At 46.5% G+C, this 14,429-nt stretch overlaps 1 protein-coding gene across 1 annotated transcript in view; it reads left to right on the top strand.

The window, feature by feature from the left end:
- The first annotated feature begins 5,000 nt into the window (after nucleotides 1-5,000).
- Nucleotides 5,001-14,429, top strand: part of SHROOM3 (shroom family member 3) — a 174,853-nt gene continuing 165,424 nt past the window's right edge. Inside the window, exons 1-2 of the mRNA XM_077301117.1 lie at nucleotides 5,001-5,207; nucleotides 5,370-5,900. Coding sequence (XP_077157232.1) covers nucleotides 5,739-5,900 — 162 coding nt within the window. The 5' untranslated portion in view covers nucleotides 5,001-5,207; nucleotides 5,370-5,738. The remainder of the gene's footprint in view (nucleotides 5,208-5,369; nucleotides 5,901-14,429) is intronic.

Raw genomic sequence — 14,429 nt, 5'->3', positions numbered from 1 at the left:
AGGGGTCAAGGGGCAAAGGGTGCCTGCAGTGACCCACCCACACAACACTGCTGCTTATGAGGCAAGTAGGGATGCTAGTGAGATTATAGCTCACTTCCAGATTCGAGAAATCAGTTTGCCTACAGAAAAGGACTGCCTTGACAGGTGGACTCCATAGCATTCTACTCTACTGAGGTCCCCCCAGCCCTAAATGCCACCCACTTCCAGCTTGACCCTCAAAGACTCCAGGTATTTCCCAACCCGGAGTTGGCAATCCGATCTGGAGGAAATAATGTCAACGGGCAGAACACAAAATTGCAGAGCAGCTTCTTCAAAGAGCTCCCTGAAAGAGTCCAGGAGAAAATAAAGAGAAGCTTTGTTTTTTTTCAAAAACTATCTGCCTTCATGCTGGGCTTTCTTCATGACACTAAGAAGTCTGAGTCCAGTGGCACCTCCAAGACTGTCTGGGTCTCCCGAATCTCAGGGCCCTCCCAACACTCCAACGAGGAGTCCAGACTGGGATACAACCAATTGCTCCTTCAGTGATTCATGTTTTCTATTGAAACAAGCAAAGGTATCAGACAGGGCTGTCTATTGGCCCCAACGCTCTTTATCTATTATACTAACAATCTAATTGATCCTGTTGATTGCCATTCTCCCTAACTAGCCTTCTTGAGCATCCCGGCCTAACTTTACACAGAAGATATTGTGCTACTGTCAGGAACCCCAATAGCACTCAGAAGTTGGTTAGGCTGGTGGGACATTGTAAAGGCATTAACAATCAACAAGGATATGGCCTTTGGCCCATGTCCGAAAAGCAGTTTGGTCTGTAACTGGGAAAATATTGGAGCAGTTGGGGTCTTTTAGGTGCCTTAGGGATAACCTTCCAATCTTCTGGTTCTAGTTTAGAGCGGTCCCCCCAGCCCTAAATGCCACCCATGTCTCAAGTCCGGGTGAAATATCTGCCCAGGGTATACTGAAGTTCTATTGTATGAAATGTAAAGGTAAGGGTATCCCCTGTGCAAGCACCGAGTCATGTCTGACCCTTGGGGTGACGCCCTCTAGCGTTTTCTTGGCAGATTCAATACGGGGTGGTTTGCCAGTGCCTTCCCCAGCCATTACCGTTTTAACCCCCAGCAAGCTGGATACTCATTTTACCAACCTCAGAAGGATGGAAGGCTGAGGATTGCACTCCCAGCCTCATGGTCACAGCTTCAGACAGCATGTCGGCTGCCTTACCATCCTGCACCACAAGAGGCCCATGCTAAGACAATCTCACAGATGCTGTACGGAACCCTGCTAAGCCCTTCTCCATCGTGTTTTCCGCCACTAGAAAGGGTCCAATCGAAATTTCTTAGAGCCATTCACCAAAGTTTATTTCCATCTCATAGGCTAGAAACTGGATCGATAAGGATGAAGGCCAGAATTGCCTTGGCCTCAATCTATCTTTGGCTCAAAGCACACAGGGCTACTGATGGGCTGTTGGCCCTACTCCTCTCTGATCAATTTAAGTCCAAATGGCTGCTTGCATTGGTAAATCTGGATCGTTGCTCCCAACGAGAAAGAGCTCTCGGCCCTCTACAGCTGGACACACTGGAGGGTGTGTGTGTGTGGGGGGGGGGGTTTAGAACTCTGTATCGCCATCTTTTTTATTGTTCACGGTATAATGTTAATTTTCAACGGGTTTTATTGGGGTTATAATGGTTTTTATCGTTTTATTATGAACCACCGCGAGTCCAAATGGAATGCAGTGGTATACATATAAATAAATAAATACACACAGGATATTAATACGGTATTTTTATTATTTTATTAACGATATAAACTTGTAGCAGATATGTTTTTCTTCTTATATCTTACCTTCTGTATCTTTTTAGTGACTAACTACAGGAGAGACCTGCAGATATTTGTGTCTCCATGGAAGGCCACGTTAAGTGAGAGAACAAGGATGAGAAAGAGGACAGCTCCCAAGAAAAGACAAGGAGAGGCATCCCATTCAAGATCACCTCTATGCATTTGGAGTAATGCAGCATCCCGCCCCCCTATATCCATGCATGCCAAGTTGCTCACTTCAACAAAGCAAATTGAAAATTAAGAACTGTCTCTAGTAATAAGTGTCCCAGGATTGACTGAATGCATTAGCAGTTCTGTCCACGGACAGCAGCTAGACTAATTTATGCAGCAAAATGGAAATCAGACGGAGAATGGGAAAACAAAGCTGCTGACTATAAAGATCAAATTAATATTTCTGAAATGAATCCATTCTGAAATTTGGGATTTGAGTATTTAACATGCAATCAAGTAATAAACCTAAAATGAAAGTTTTAACATTAAGATTATTGCAACACACACATAATAAATATAAATAAATGTATTATATTGCAGAAATAGAAAGACCAACTTTTGAATATAAAGGTATAAGACAAATAGATTTTAACAAAAAGACTCATTTTCCATTGTGAGATGAGTTCTTAAAAAACTGTTAATTAGGTTTGGCAAATATGTAGAACTGAACATGTAAAACAGAACATTGTAGTGATGGAATTAATAGTATGGCTGTATACAATAGATATGAAATTAGAAATGTAATTTTGAAATTTTAAATGCCTGAAGAAATATCGTATTTTGTAAAGAATGCTTTTTGAATTATAATTAAGGGGTTGGGAGAGGAAATTCCTTCCTTTCCTATGGTTAATAGTGCATAACCATATCGTTTGCTAAGCAGTCCCTCCTTCTTATATTGCTCTTTTCTAAAATAAAAAATATAACCAACTATATTCCTACAACTTTTGTAAACAGAATGCAATAATAGGAATCTCAACCCAGTACCATAGAACAGGTCAACACAGAACGCTCCCTAGAGAACTTTGCCTACAGGAAAATAAATCTGCAGAAGAAAATTTCCTTGACTAGCCAAACGTGGTTTTTCCCTCGAGTCTATTCAGAGTACAATTCCCTGATGCTTCAGACTGCAGGTGACCCACACACTCAAGCAACCAACCCTCACCCTCTAGCCCCAGAGCAGACTGAGCGCAAAATGGCTGCCCGTAGAGACTTTTATAACCTCTTTTGCCCTTAATGGCCCTCTCCTCAGAGACTTCAGCCAGTTTATTTGAGCATGCGCAAATGGCTTGCGACTGATCTAAACGCCTGAGCTATGCACACCGCCCTCTTTCACAGGCTTCCTTGGCTGCCTCCGTTTGAGTCTTTAAAGGGACAGCACCAATTAACTTAGTTGCAAGTTAGTTATAGCTTATTTTTTATACCCCGCTTTTCACTAAGTGAAGGAGTCCCGAAGCGGCTTACAAAAATCTTTCCTGTCCCCACAACAAACACCCTGTGAGGAAGGTGAGGCTGAGAGAGCTCTGAGAGAACTGCTCTGAGAGAACAGACCTAAGAGAACTGTGAGGAGACCAAGGTCACCCAGCTGGCTGCAGTCCACCACTCTTCACTACACCACCTTGATGCTTGAATGTTCCCCAAACAGTCCTCAAGCTGTATTTAAGTCCAGTGAAACCCTTAAAACCAATTTAGTTTCATCCTGGGTATAAGCTTTCGTGAAGCATGCGCATTACTTCTTGCTCCAATTTATCTGAAGAAATGTGCATGCACATAAAGCGTATACTCAGAATAAAACTTTGTAAAAATGTGTCGCTTTTAATCTCATGGGTATAAAAGAACCAACTCTTCTTCAGTAATATCAAGGCTCTCTCAGCCTCCCCTCCCTCACAGGGGGTCTGTTGTGGGAAGAGGAAAAGGAAGGCGAATGTAAACCACTTTGAGACTCCTTCGGGTAGAGAAAAGCGGCTTATAAGAACAAAGTCTTCTTCGTAATATCAAGGCCTTTCTCAGCCTCCCCTCCCTCACAGGGTGTCTGTTATGGGAAGAGGAAAAGAAGAAGAGTTGGTTCTTATATGCCGCTTTTCCCTACCCGAAGGAGGCTCAAAGCGGCTTACAGTCGCCTTCCCATTCCTCTCCCCACAACAGACACCCTGTGGGGTGGGTGAGGCTGAGAGAGCCCTGATATCACTGCTCGGTCAGAACAGTTTTATCAGTGCTGTGGTGAGCCCAAGGTCACCCAGCTGGCTGCATGTGGGGGAGCGCAGAATCGAACCCGGCATGCCAGATTAGAAGTCCACACTCCTAACCACTACACCAAACTGGAAGGTGAATGTAAGCCACTTTCAGACTCCTTCAGGTAGAGAAAAGCGGGGTTTAAGAACCAACTCTTCTTTTTCTTCTTCTAGAAATCAGTTCCCCTGGAGAAAATCGCTGCCTTGCAGGGTGGCCTCTAGAGCGTTATATCCTGCTCAAGTCTCTCCTCTCCTCTCCTCTCCTCTCCTCTCCCCTAACCTAACCATTCATCCCCAGCCCAGATCTCCAAGAACTTTCCAACCTGGAGCTGACAGTCCTAACCGCCTGTCCTTCAGGACACGAGCATTTTCTCCTAAATGTTATTAGCTCCTGATCTGAGCCCTCAGCTTCCTTTCTGGAGTATCTAGAAAGCATCTTGAAAGAACCTCAGGGGAGGGCGTTATATAAGTGTAATGAATAAACAAACTTATGTTTGTGGGAACCACAATGAGGGAAGCTCTCACAAAAACCACATCACACATAGTATTAGCAATATACAGTACTTAATTGTAATAGGTATGTTAAAGTGTTTCAAAGTAAGTGCTGTCAGAACGTGAAATATTTTAATGTTTTCCCCGCTGAAGGCAGAACTTCCATCACATTGTAACATGGCCTCTGGGAGCCTTATACATACTCCTGCCTCAGTTATAACAGCACCACGTAGCTCTTTGGTCCATGTGCCAAAATGGGCCACCCTTGTCCCAATTTTCTCCCTCTCCTTCTCTCCTTCAGCAGCCACAAGCCTGACGACTCAGCCAGGGCGGTGGGAAAAGCGTTAAGCTATCTTCTTAACATTTTTTCGGGGGATTAATTTCACCTGCTTTTCCTGTTCTCCTGGCGAGCTGCTTTCCTCCTTTTCATAAGCTCAACTGGGAAACTATTTCAAGTCTCCAGCCCAAGAGAATGAGGGTGGTTGTGTGTTGTTGTTTTTTAAAGGGCTGAGCTTGACTCTCTTCTCCCTGCCACTTTTGACAAGTCAGAAAATTGTGAAGTTAGCAGAAAAGAGGAAGGGGGGGGGGGAAGAGAGAGAAAGGGGGAAGACAGCGCTCATTCTTCGGACGCAATGAACTGAGGAAAAAATGCCCATTGTAATGGTAAACTGCTCGCAGAAGGGGAGAAAGGGCTGATAATCAATCAAAAACGAAGTGCTGGTGCTGCATTTGTGTAGTTTGCTACCTATAGTACTTAAAATCTTCTTTTTTTCCCTCCCCTCCCTCCTCCTCCTCTCTGTTTTTGTCCTGTGTTACATGAAATAGCCACAGGTTGGAAAAGTTCACAGCCAAAATATGATGGTGAAGATGAAGTCGTTGAAGTAAGGAACAAGTGATCTGGCTTTTGGGAGGCTTCGGGCAAGGAGAGATTCAATCCCCTGAAACCGCACCTCAATTTTTTTCCAAAAATATTCTGAATATTGAAATGCTGTGCCGAAATGCCGCTTCGAAGAGTGCTGAGCCCGGAGTTCTGGACTTCGAGTCAGAAGGAAAACCCGCTGCCTTGGCAATCTTAGCAGCTTCTGGTACCGCAAGCGTCAAGACAATTTATCGTGGTTATGGGGGATTTTAACCTTTGGCTCGCAGGTCCCCAGGCCCTTTCAGTGACTCTTTTGGCTTGAGAAAATCCTGAGGATGCTGGACAATCTTTGCAGAGGCACCGTCTCTTCCCCAGGCGCCAACGTAGCCTCTAAAGGAAGGTACATTTATGTGAAGGCTTTTCTCCAAGGAGGAGCTCCATGGGGATTTACTTTGAAAGGCGGACTGGAGCGCGGGGAACGATTAATCATCTCCAAGGTAACCTTGTGTCTTTGCTTTAAAGAGTTCAGCAGTCATTTGGGACTAAAGTTGCTACTGATGTCTCAGCCAGGTGTAAAGAGAAAGGTTTCTTTCCACACAAGGACCTCTTAACTTCTGATTCCTTGAACGGGTAACTTAGACATGTAGGCTGCTCGTAGGCAAAACCCCAGGGATCATGCAATTCCAGGAACTTTTCCTTTTGGAACTGTTTCAAGGGGAGTCACTCAGAGAAGCTCTGTCTCAGCAGCCTGTGCCCCTTAAGCCTTAATTTCTTCCCTTTTATTTAAAGAAAAACTAGCACAATTAAGTGAGCTTACCGGCCACCAAGATAAGCCAATATTCTTGGATTTAAAATGATTAGGGCATTCACGTGCTATTGAATTTCTCTGACATTATTTGAGTTTTAAAAGCTGCTGCAGATGCTGTGGGACATATATAGATTAGGGCTGTGACACTCCAGAAAGGGGGTGGGGGAATAATTCCCCCACATACCATGTCCTCTGTTGAGAACCCCCCTTCCCCTTAGCTGCTTTAAACCCCAGCAAGGAAGGAGAAACAGTATAGTACCCATCTTTACTCCCGCTGGGGCTAACCTTACTGGGGGAACCATTGTGGGTCAGAAAAATAGATGGAAGGGGGAGAGTTAAGCCCCAAGACTAAGGTGACCAGATTTTAACATTGGTAAAATGGGACACCATTGACCAGGGGGGTTCTTGATTAAAAATTTGGTCTATATGGAGCAACAAAAAGTTTCATAGAATGCATAGAACGCAAAAATAGAATTGTAATATATATTTTTTAAATTCAACATAAGTCCAATATGTCCCTCCAAAAGTGGGACAATCTGGTCACCTTACCCAAGGCCCAGCACTGAAACCATGTCAGCCCTTCCCCCTCTGCTGGCATTCTATTTTAGAACCAAATTTAGAAATAACTGGGACCAGGGCATCCCCTGGGATTACAGTTTCTCTCCAATCTGTAGAAAATAATTCCTACAGAGAAAACATATATTTAGAGGGTGGACTCTATAGCATTTTACCCCCCTCAGGTCCCTATTCTCCCCAGGATCCATCCCCAAATTTCCAGGCGTTTCTCAACCTGGGTCTGGCTCGTGGCCGAGGAGACTAGGTAACCCTAAAACACTTGAGGTTCTAGTAACGGAACTCTAGCTTCATGTTTGGCCCTATATCAGAGCAAAGAAATGAAACTGGCTTGGGTTCAGGATACATGCATCAAGGTTGCAAAACATTCCAGAGCTGAGACTATTGTGGAATATGGAAGAAGCCTTTATAGGCCTGTTCACATATGATAGTACATCCTGCACTTACATGGCTTCATTGGTTTGTAATAAACAGCACCTGTGCTCTTGCTTTACAATGGAAACTGGAAGCCAGTGCTTGCATCACGTGTTCAGCATGTAACGCGAGACTTACTCAATGTACATATAAAGAAAAATCAAGTGGACGCACCATTGGCCCTGTTCACAAGTTACAGTTAATGCATATACAGTCCACCTACAGCAGACACTTGATTGTTGTCTGTGTGTTGAGTAATTCTCATATTACAGTTAATGTGTGTACAGCTGTATGAATGATACCAACCTCACATTTATCCAGGTAATGGTCCTTCATTTAACTTGTGAAGTGAACAGCTCTTTTTTACGTCTTTTTTTATTATTATTATTATTATTATTATTGAATTTACAATTTTTACAAACGGATGCATGCATGTACAGGGAGAATGCATGCGCATTTGCTGCATGTGTGTTGTATACAGATTGTACGTGTGTTCTGTATAACCTGTGAACAAGGCTTGACAAGTGTCTCTTGGAAACAACACTTTGGGTTGTATAGAGCAGGGGTAGTCAACCTGTGGTCCTCCAGATGTTCATGGACTACAATTCCCCTGAGCACCTGCCAGCAAATGCTGGCAGGGCTCATGGGAATTGTAGTCCAGGAACATCTGGAGGACCACAGGTTGACTAGAGCAATCTCTCGATCTACAGTCGTGGATCTTCCCTGTATCTGCCTCCCCTCCCCCCCCCAGTAGTCTTTTCCAACCCCAGGACCAGGGGTGCCAGCTCCAGGCTGGAAAATTCCTGATTTCTGCAGTTGGATCATGAAGAGGGCAGGGTTTCAGAAGGGGAGGGATGTCATTCTAAAAGCCTCCTCCTCCTCTCTAGCAAGAGAGGGTAATAGACATAAGTGTTATGATCAGGTTTTGTGGCAATTTGACTGCTGGGACAAATTCAGGGGGGTGTTTTTGTCCTTTAATGGCCTTAAGCAAACTCGTATGAAGAAACCCAGGAAGTGTGGAGTTTGGGATGTGAAGGAACCTCAGCAAGGTTATAATGCTATAGAACAGGGGTAGTCAACTCGTGGTCCTCCAGATGTTCATGGACTACAATCCCCATGAGCCCCTGCCAGCATTCGCTGGCAGGGGCTCATGGGAATTGTAGTCCATGAACATCTGGAGGACCACAGGTTTACTACCTCTGCTATAGAGGCCACGCTCCAAAGCAGCCGTTTTCTCCAAGGCAATTGACCTCTGCCGCTGGCGACCAGTTGTAATTCTGAGCCATCTCCAGGCTGCAGCTGGAGGTTGGCAACTTGAGCATATATTGCTTTTGGTCAGTTCATTGTTTCCGGCCTTGCTTCTGTCCGAGGCGGAAACAAGATTGGTTTTTACAGGAAGCAGGGCCTTCTTCTGTCATGGCATTGACTTCAGGAGTCTCTAGCGTCAGCTGAAGGCATCCTGAACAGCTGGATCATGATTTACTTGATTTATTTTGCCCGTGGTTTTATTCGTTGGCTTGGTTAGTTCACATGTGACTTTCTGGAATGAGTTTTCTGTCCTGCTTGGCTTAGCACAGGTGTGTTAACTTAGACTGTTTGCATTTATTGAATCTGTATTTGTTATTTGTGAGCTACTCCAAACAACCTTTGGACAGTCTTATTTCTAATAGTCAAGTGTGACCCAATCGGCAGATACTTAAATCTATGGATCAGGGCCATGCTGACATAAAACACAGATCACTATGGCTAGGTCTCCCAGGGCCAGATAGGGCACTCTTTCAGAGTCATCCTGTTATGGCCTCTGGAGATCTAGCCAAAGAATCTGGGGCCGCATCCGTCCAGCCGTCCCTCAACAGGTAGAGCTTGCAGTTGAACCTGTTTTAAGCAGTCGTTGTGACAGCAGGCTGCTGCTCAATTATTTCAAGAATAAAGAGTGGCTTTTCATTGGACCCCTTTTTAATCAGCAAGGGTGCAAGGCGCATGGGCAGGTTCATTGAACTATTTTTGTAATACAACAGCTGAAGCCCCAAAATGTGCAAGATTGGAAATGGAAAAATAGATTGAGGAAGAGGAATCATCTAAGGGCAAATAGATATATATCGATACTTATCACTGTATTGTTCCTCATGTTGTGGTGACCCCCCAACCATAAAGTTATGCAAGTGGTCTTTCACAGGAATTAAACCAAAACTGACCAATGGCGTGAAGATCCATTGTTCACGATTGTATATCGATTGTTTTTCTCCTGGGGTTTCTCAGTTCAGTTCTGCCTCTTGTCCCATCATACCCATCTCGCTCTTTTCTGCTGCTCCAGGCAGATGAATGCTCTATCTCAATCTACCCCGCAAGACTGTTGTGTGGATGGCAAACCCCCCTTCCCGGGCCAAGCTGCTCACCCTGCTGCGACCCCTGTGAAAGGGTCGTTTGACCCCCTAAAGGGGTCCTGACCACCAAGTTGAGAACCACTGAATTAGAGTGTCCAAGGACCTGATTGGCCTTTTAAACCTCACCCACACTGTACACACACACACACAATCACACGCACACAATCACACACACATACACACTAAAAGAGAGCTAAGCTCACTGTGTGCCTAGAACGTAGCATCTGGGCCAGTGGCGCTCCTGTTAGAGCTGTTCTCACAAAGTAATTCTGTCAGAACTCTCCCAGCTTCACCTACCTCACAAGACGTGGGAAGGTGATTATGAGCTGCTTTGAGACTTCTTTAGGTCGTGAAAAGCAGAGTATAAAAACCAGCTCTTCTTCAACCATTCCCATTCTGCCCATTCCCATTCTGTCCATAGGATAATGCACTTCCAATGTGCTTTGGCAGCTGGATTTTCCTGTGCAGAACAGGAAAATCCGCTTCTAAAGTGCATTGAAAGTGCATGATCTGTTGTGTGCAGAATAGGCCCAGGTCTATGCATAGAATGCCTAGTTCTACTTGTAAGAGAAGTGGAGTATTATCACTTTCAGTAAGCGACATCTAAAAAAAATAATCCCACTAATTTTGCAATGTTTTAAAGAAAGAGGACGCAAGCGACTGGACTCCTCATGATATCATGCACGCTCCTGGCATGTTTGACATTAAAGAAGCTGGTTGTCGTAGAGACCGAGTGCCACTGACTCTTTGGTTTTCAACAATAAGAGTAATCTGTCTCTTAAAACAGTGTGCTGTGCCTAGTGCAGAGGAAGCGGTTTAAGGATTCACGGGGCCCGTAGCACCAGAGGCAATTTAAAGATTTGCGGGGCTCTAGGCCGAGCGTCAGAGAATTGAGGCTCTTGAACTCTGGTGCTGGAGAAGACTCTTGCGAGTCCCGTGGACTGCAAGGTGAACAAACCGGTCAGTCCTAGAGGAGATCAGCCCTGACTGCTCCTTAGAAGGCCAGATCCTGAAGATGAAACTCAACTACTTTGGCCACCTCATGAGAAGGAAGGACTCCCTGGAGAAGAGCCTAATGCTGGGAGCGATTGAGGGCAAAAGAAGAAGGGGACGACAGAGAATGAGGTGGCTGGATGGAGTCACTGAAGCAGTCGGTGCAAACTTAAATGGACTCCGGGGAATGGTAGAGGACAGGAAGGCCTGGAGGATCATTGTCCATGGGGTCACGATGGGTCGGACATGACTTCTCACCTAACAATAACAAAGCAGAGTACGATTGCAGCAGAAGCAGCCAGATGGGGGAGTGGAACCCCCCCGAGTAGAAAGGGGTGTCACTCCAAGTGTCCTCATGTGGGGGGGGCAACATGACCCGACTCCTCTGCGGACCCCCCCACCACGCCTGGATGGCCTCCCGACTCCCCTGTGGCTGCCCCTGCCATGTTTAGAAGATCTGCCAGGGAAATGCCATGGACAAGCCTGGGCCACAGGGACACTCACCAGCAGGGCCTGAGTCTCTTGTGCCGGCCACTGCAGCCTCGACCCAAAGACAGCCCATTGGCTGCCAAGCCCAGCTGGCCGGGCTCACTTTTGGGGATTTCCCTGAAAGAGCTTCAACGAAGCACTTTTTGCGGATCGGTTTCAGGAGTGTGCCAGATTGTCTACGACGTTGTGCATAACCGCATTTTTGTAGCGATTACAATTTGCCACACTCCTGCTACAAAGAATCTGTGCGGAATGGCCAGACTTATAGCCCATGATTAATTACATAGGACTCAAAGAGAGGACCTGCGGGCATTCTCCTTGTGGACATCTCTTTTTTGGTAGTGGTGCAGCCATAGTTCTAACCTGCTCCCCCCCCCCATTCTCTCCACCCTTGCATTATTAGGTTGTTGCCAGGGCTAGCGTATTGTCTGATTCTCACTGTGTCTTTCGTAAATCCACAAGCGCACAATGTAAGCGCTGAAGGTTAACAGCCAGACTCTGTCTTACCCTCCCTCTCCATCCATCTTGAGTGATGCGGGAATTTTTAATTTAAAGCCACATTCATAATGTCGTTCAGGGTACAGGGAGCCCTTAGCACAGTAGGATCCATTTCTCTGCCGTTCCAGCGGTTCCAGCAAGGGCCATTTGGAAAAGCTTAACATACCACAGGGCTTCCGAAGTGCCCTTTTTAATCTGAGATTCGACTGCCACATAATTAACAAGAGAGTGGATTCTTGTCCTGGGACAAGAGGCCTCAATTGCATTCTTGCCTGTGCAACAGTGACCTGAGAACCTTGCCCCCCTGTGGCTCATTCATTCCTTTAAATCCATAAGCATCAAGACACTCTGTACCTTTTTGGTGTTGGCCAGAAGCATGAAAAAATGGGGGGGGGATCTTAAACCACTTTCCCCACCAGCAGGATTGCTGGCATGTGGGGGGAGGCAGGGAAGGCTGCTACTCCCACCAGTCCTCCCCCCCCTGCCACAAAAAGGCCCGCTGTGGCCTCTCCTGGCCTCGGCAGGCCTGCCCATGGTGGGGGTGGGGGTGGGGGGGAGAAGGCTTCCCACCAATGCAGCCCCCCCCCCTGAGAAGGCCTCTCCAGCCTGGGGTGGGGGGTGGGGGGAGAAGGCTAGCGCCCATTGTATTTTTAATTACAACGGACTTTTTTGCTGGTATGCTATATCTAAGTTTGTACGAGTCACCTCTTCCATAAGAAAAACGTAGCAGATCCATTTTCATCATTAAATAATAATGTGATTATTGCTTTATGGGGAAATATCTCTGTTTAGCGTCAGGATTTATCCAGAGCAGAAGAAAAGGACCTATTGGTAGAAATTCTGGGACTCTTCTTACTTTGATTAGAATAGCTCCATGTTTGGAATATCATGAAAGAGAGACGCTTGGCTGAATCTGTCGGCGGTCACTGGCGGTCTATAACGTCTTAGCGGGTTTTGTTTGACCACAGTTGATGCGACGATTCTCTTTATGTCTCAGTAGCTGCACTATGAGCTCATCCGGCTGTACAGCCAAAAAAGGTGGGACCCTCTTTTAAAACTTTTCAACACAGAGAATGTCAGTACAAGAGTCTCTGTTTGTAAGCTGGAGCAGTCAGCATGGTATAGTGGTTAAGTGCGGCAGCTTCTAATCTGGCGAGCCAGGATTGATTGCCCGCTCCTCCACATGCAGCCACCTGGGTGACCTTGGGCTTGCCACAGCACTGATAAAGCTGTTCTGTCAAAGCAGTAATATCAGGGCTCGCTCAGCCCCACCTACGTCACAGGGTGTCTGTTGTGGGGAGAGGGAAGGGAAGACAACTGTAAGCGCTTTGAGACTCCTTTGGGGAGAGAAAAGTGGCATCTAAGAACCAACTCTTCATCTTCTTCAGTAATCTCAGGGCTCTCTCAGCCTCACCCACCTCACAAGGTGTCTGTTGTGGGGAGAGGGAAGGGAAGACAACTGTAAGCGCTTTGAGACTCCTTTGGGGAGAGAAAAGTGGCATCTAAGAACCAACTCTTCATCTTCTTCAGTAATCTCAGGGCTCTCTCAGCCTCACCCACCTCACAAGGTGTCTGTTGTGGGGAGAGGGAAGGGAAGACAACTGTAAGCGCTTTGAGACTCCTTTGGGGAGAGAAAAGCAGCATATAAGAACCAACTCTTCATCTTCTTCAGTAATCTCAGGGCTCTCTCAGCCTCACCCACCTCACAGGGTGTCTGTTGTGGGGAGAGGAAAGGGAAGGCCAATGTAAGCTGCATGGAGACTCCTTCGGGTGGAGAAAAGCAGGGTATAAAAACCATCCTTCTCCTGCTTCCCAACATGACTCCCCACATGTATCTATCAAGCGAAGTCTCTGCAGAGACAGAACATACATAGAAGGAAGAAAGGCATTTAAGGCTGTTGTGACCCCAGTGTGCTTTAAAATTCAGTGCAGCCCAGTGGGCTGCAGAGAGTCCATTTCAAAGCGCCGGCTGAGAAGTGAGCTCCAAAATCCCATTAAGAAATAGTGGGATTTATGTGCGTTCCTCCCACCCCTGAGCTGCTCCCCCTGGAGACATGTTGCCTTGGCTGGAGCCGTTGACCAGAGAGTGCTGCGTCATCTCATTCCTATACTCCTCCCTTGGTAATGAGAGTTGGGCCCAAGTCCACTTCCGACATAACGTGATGTTGGGGAGGGAGGGAGGCCTTCATTTCCATCTGGACAGGCTGCAGTCATGCATTCTCTTAAAATGCCACATTTCGACAGATAAAAATAGTCCCCCTGTTTAGGCACAGCCTCCGGACATGCCTTTCCTTCCTCAGCAAGTACAGGTTTTCGTGCTGTCGCGGAGCATTGCGGCCGCGGCGTTGCCCAGCTGCAGCCTCAGTGTGGATTTCTGCTTCTCCATGCTTCAGGAAGACTTCTGAGCCAGCAAGGTGTGGTGGTTAAGAGCAGTGGTTTGTAATCTGGTAAACCGGGTTTGCTTCCCTGCTCTTCCACATGCAGCCAGCTGGGAGGCCTTGGACTCCTCACCTTCCTGATAGTGTTGTTCTGACTTAGCAATCCTGCCAGAAGCTCTCTCAGCCTCTCCTCCCTCACAGGGTGTCTGTTGTAGGGAGAGGAAAGGGAAGGCGAATGGAAGCCGCTTTGAGACTCCTTCGGGTAGAGAAATGCAGCATAGAAGAACCAACTCTTCTTCTTCTTCTTCTTGAGTAATATCAGGGCTCTCTCAGCCTCACCCACCTCACGGGGTGTCTGTTGTTGGGAGAAGTAGGGAAGGCGACTGTAGGCCACTTCAGGACTCCTTCGGGCAGTGAAAAGCGGGGTATAAATACCAACTCTTCGTCTTCATTGTCGTCGTCATCTTCTGGATCTTCCTTTTCCAAGAG

Source organism: Paroedura picta, chromosome 10 (assembly GCF_049243985.1).
Source record: "Paroedura picta isolate Pp20150507F chromosome 10, Ppicta_v3.0, whole genome shotgun sequence".
Taxonomy (NCBI): domain Eukaryota; kingdom Metazoa; phylum Chordata; class Lepidosauria; order Squamata; family Gekkonidae; genus Paroedura; species Paroedura picta.
The sequence above is the reverse complement of the archived record's forward strand: the minus strand, read 5'-3'. Positions and strand labels throughout refer to the sequence as shown.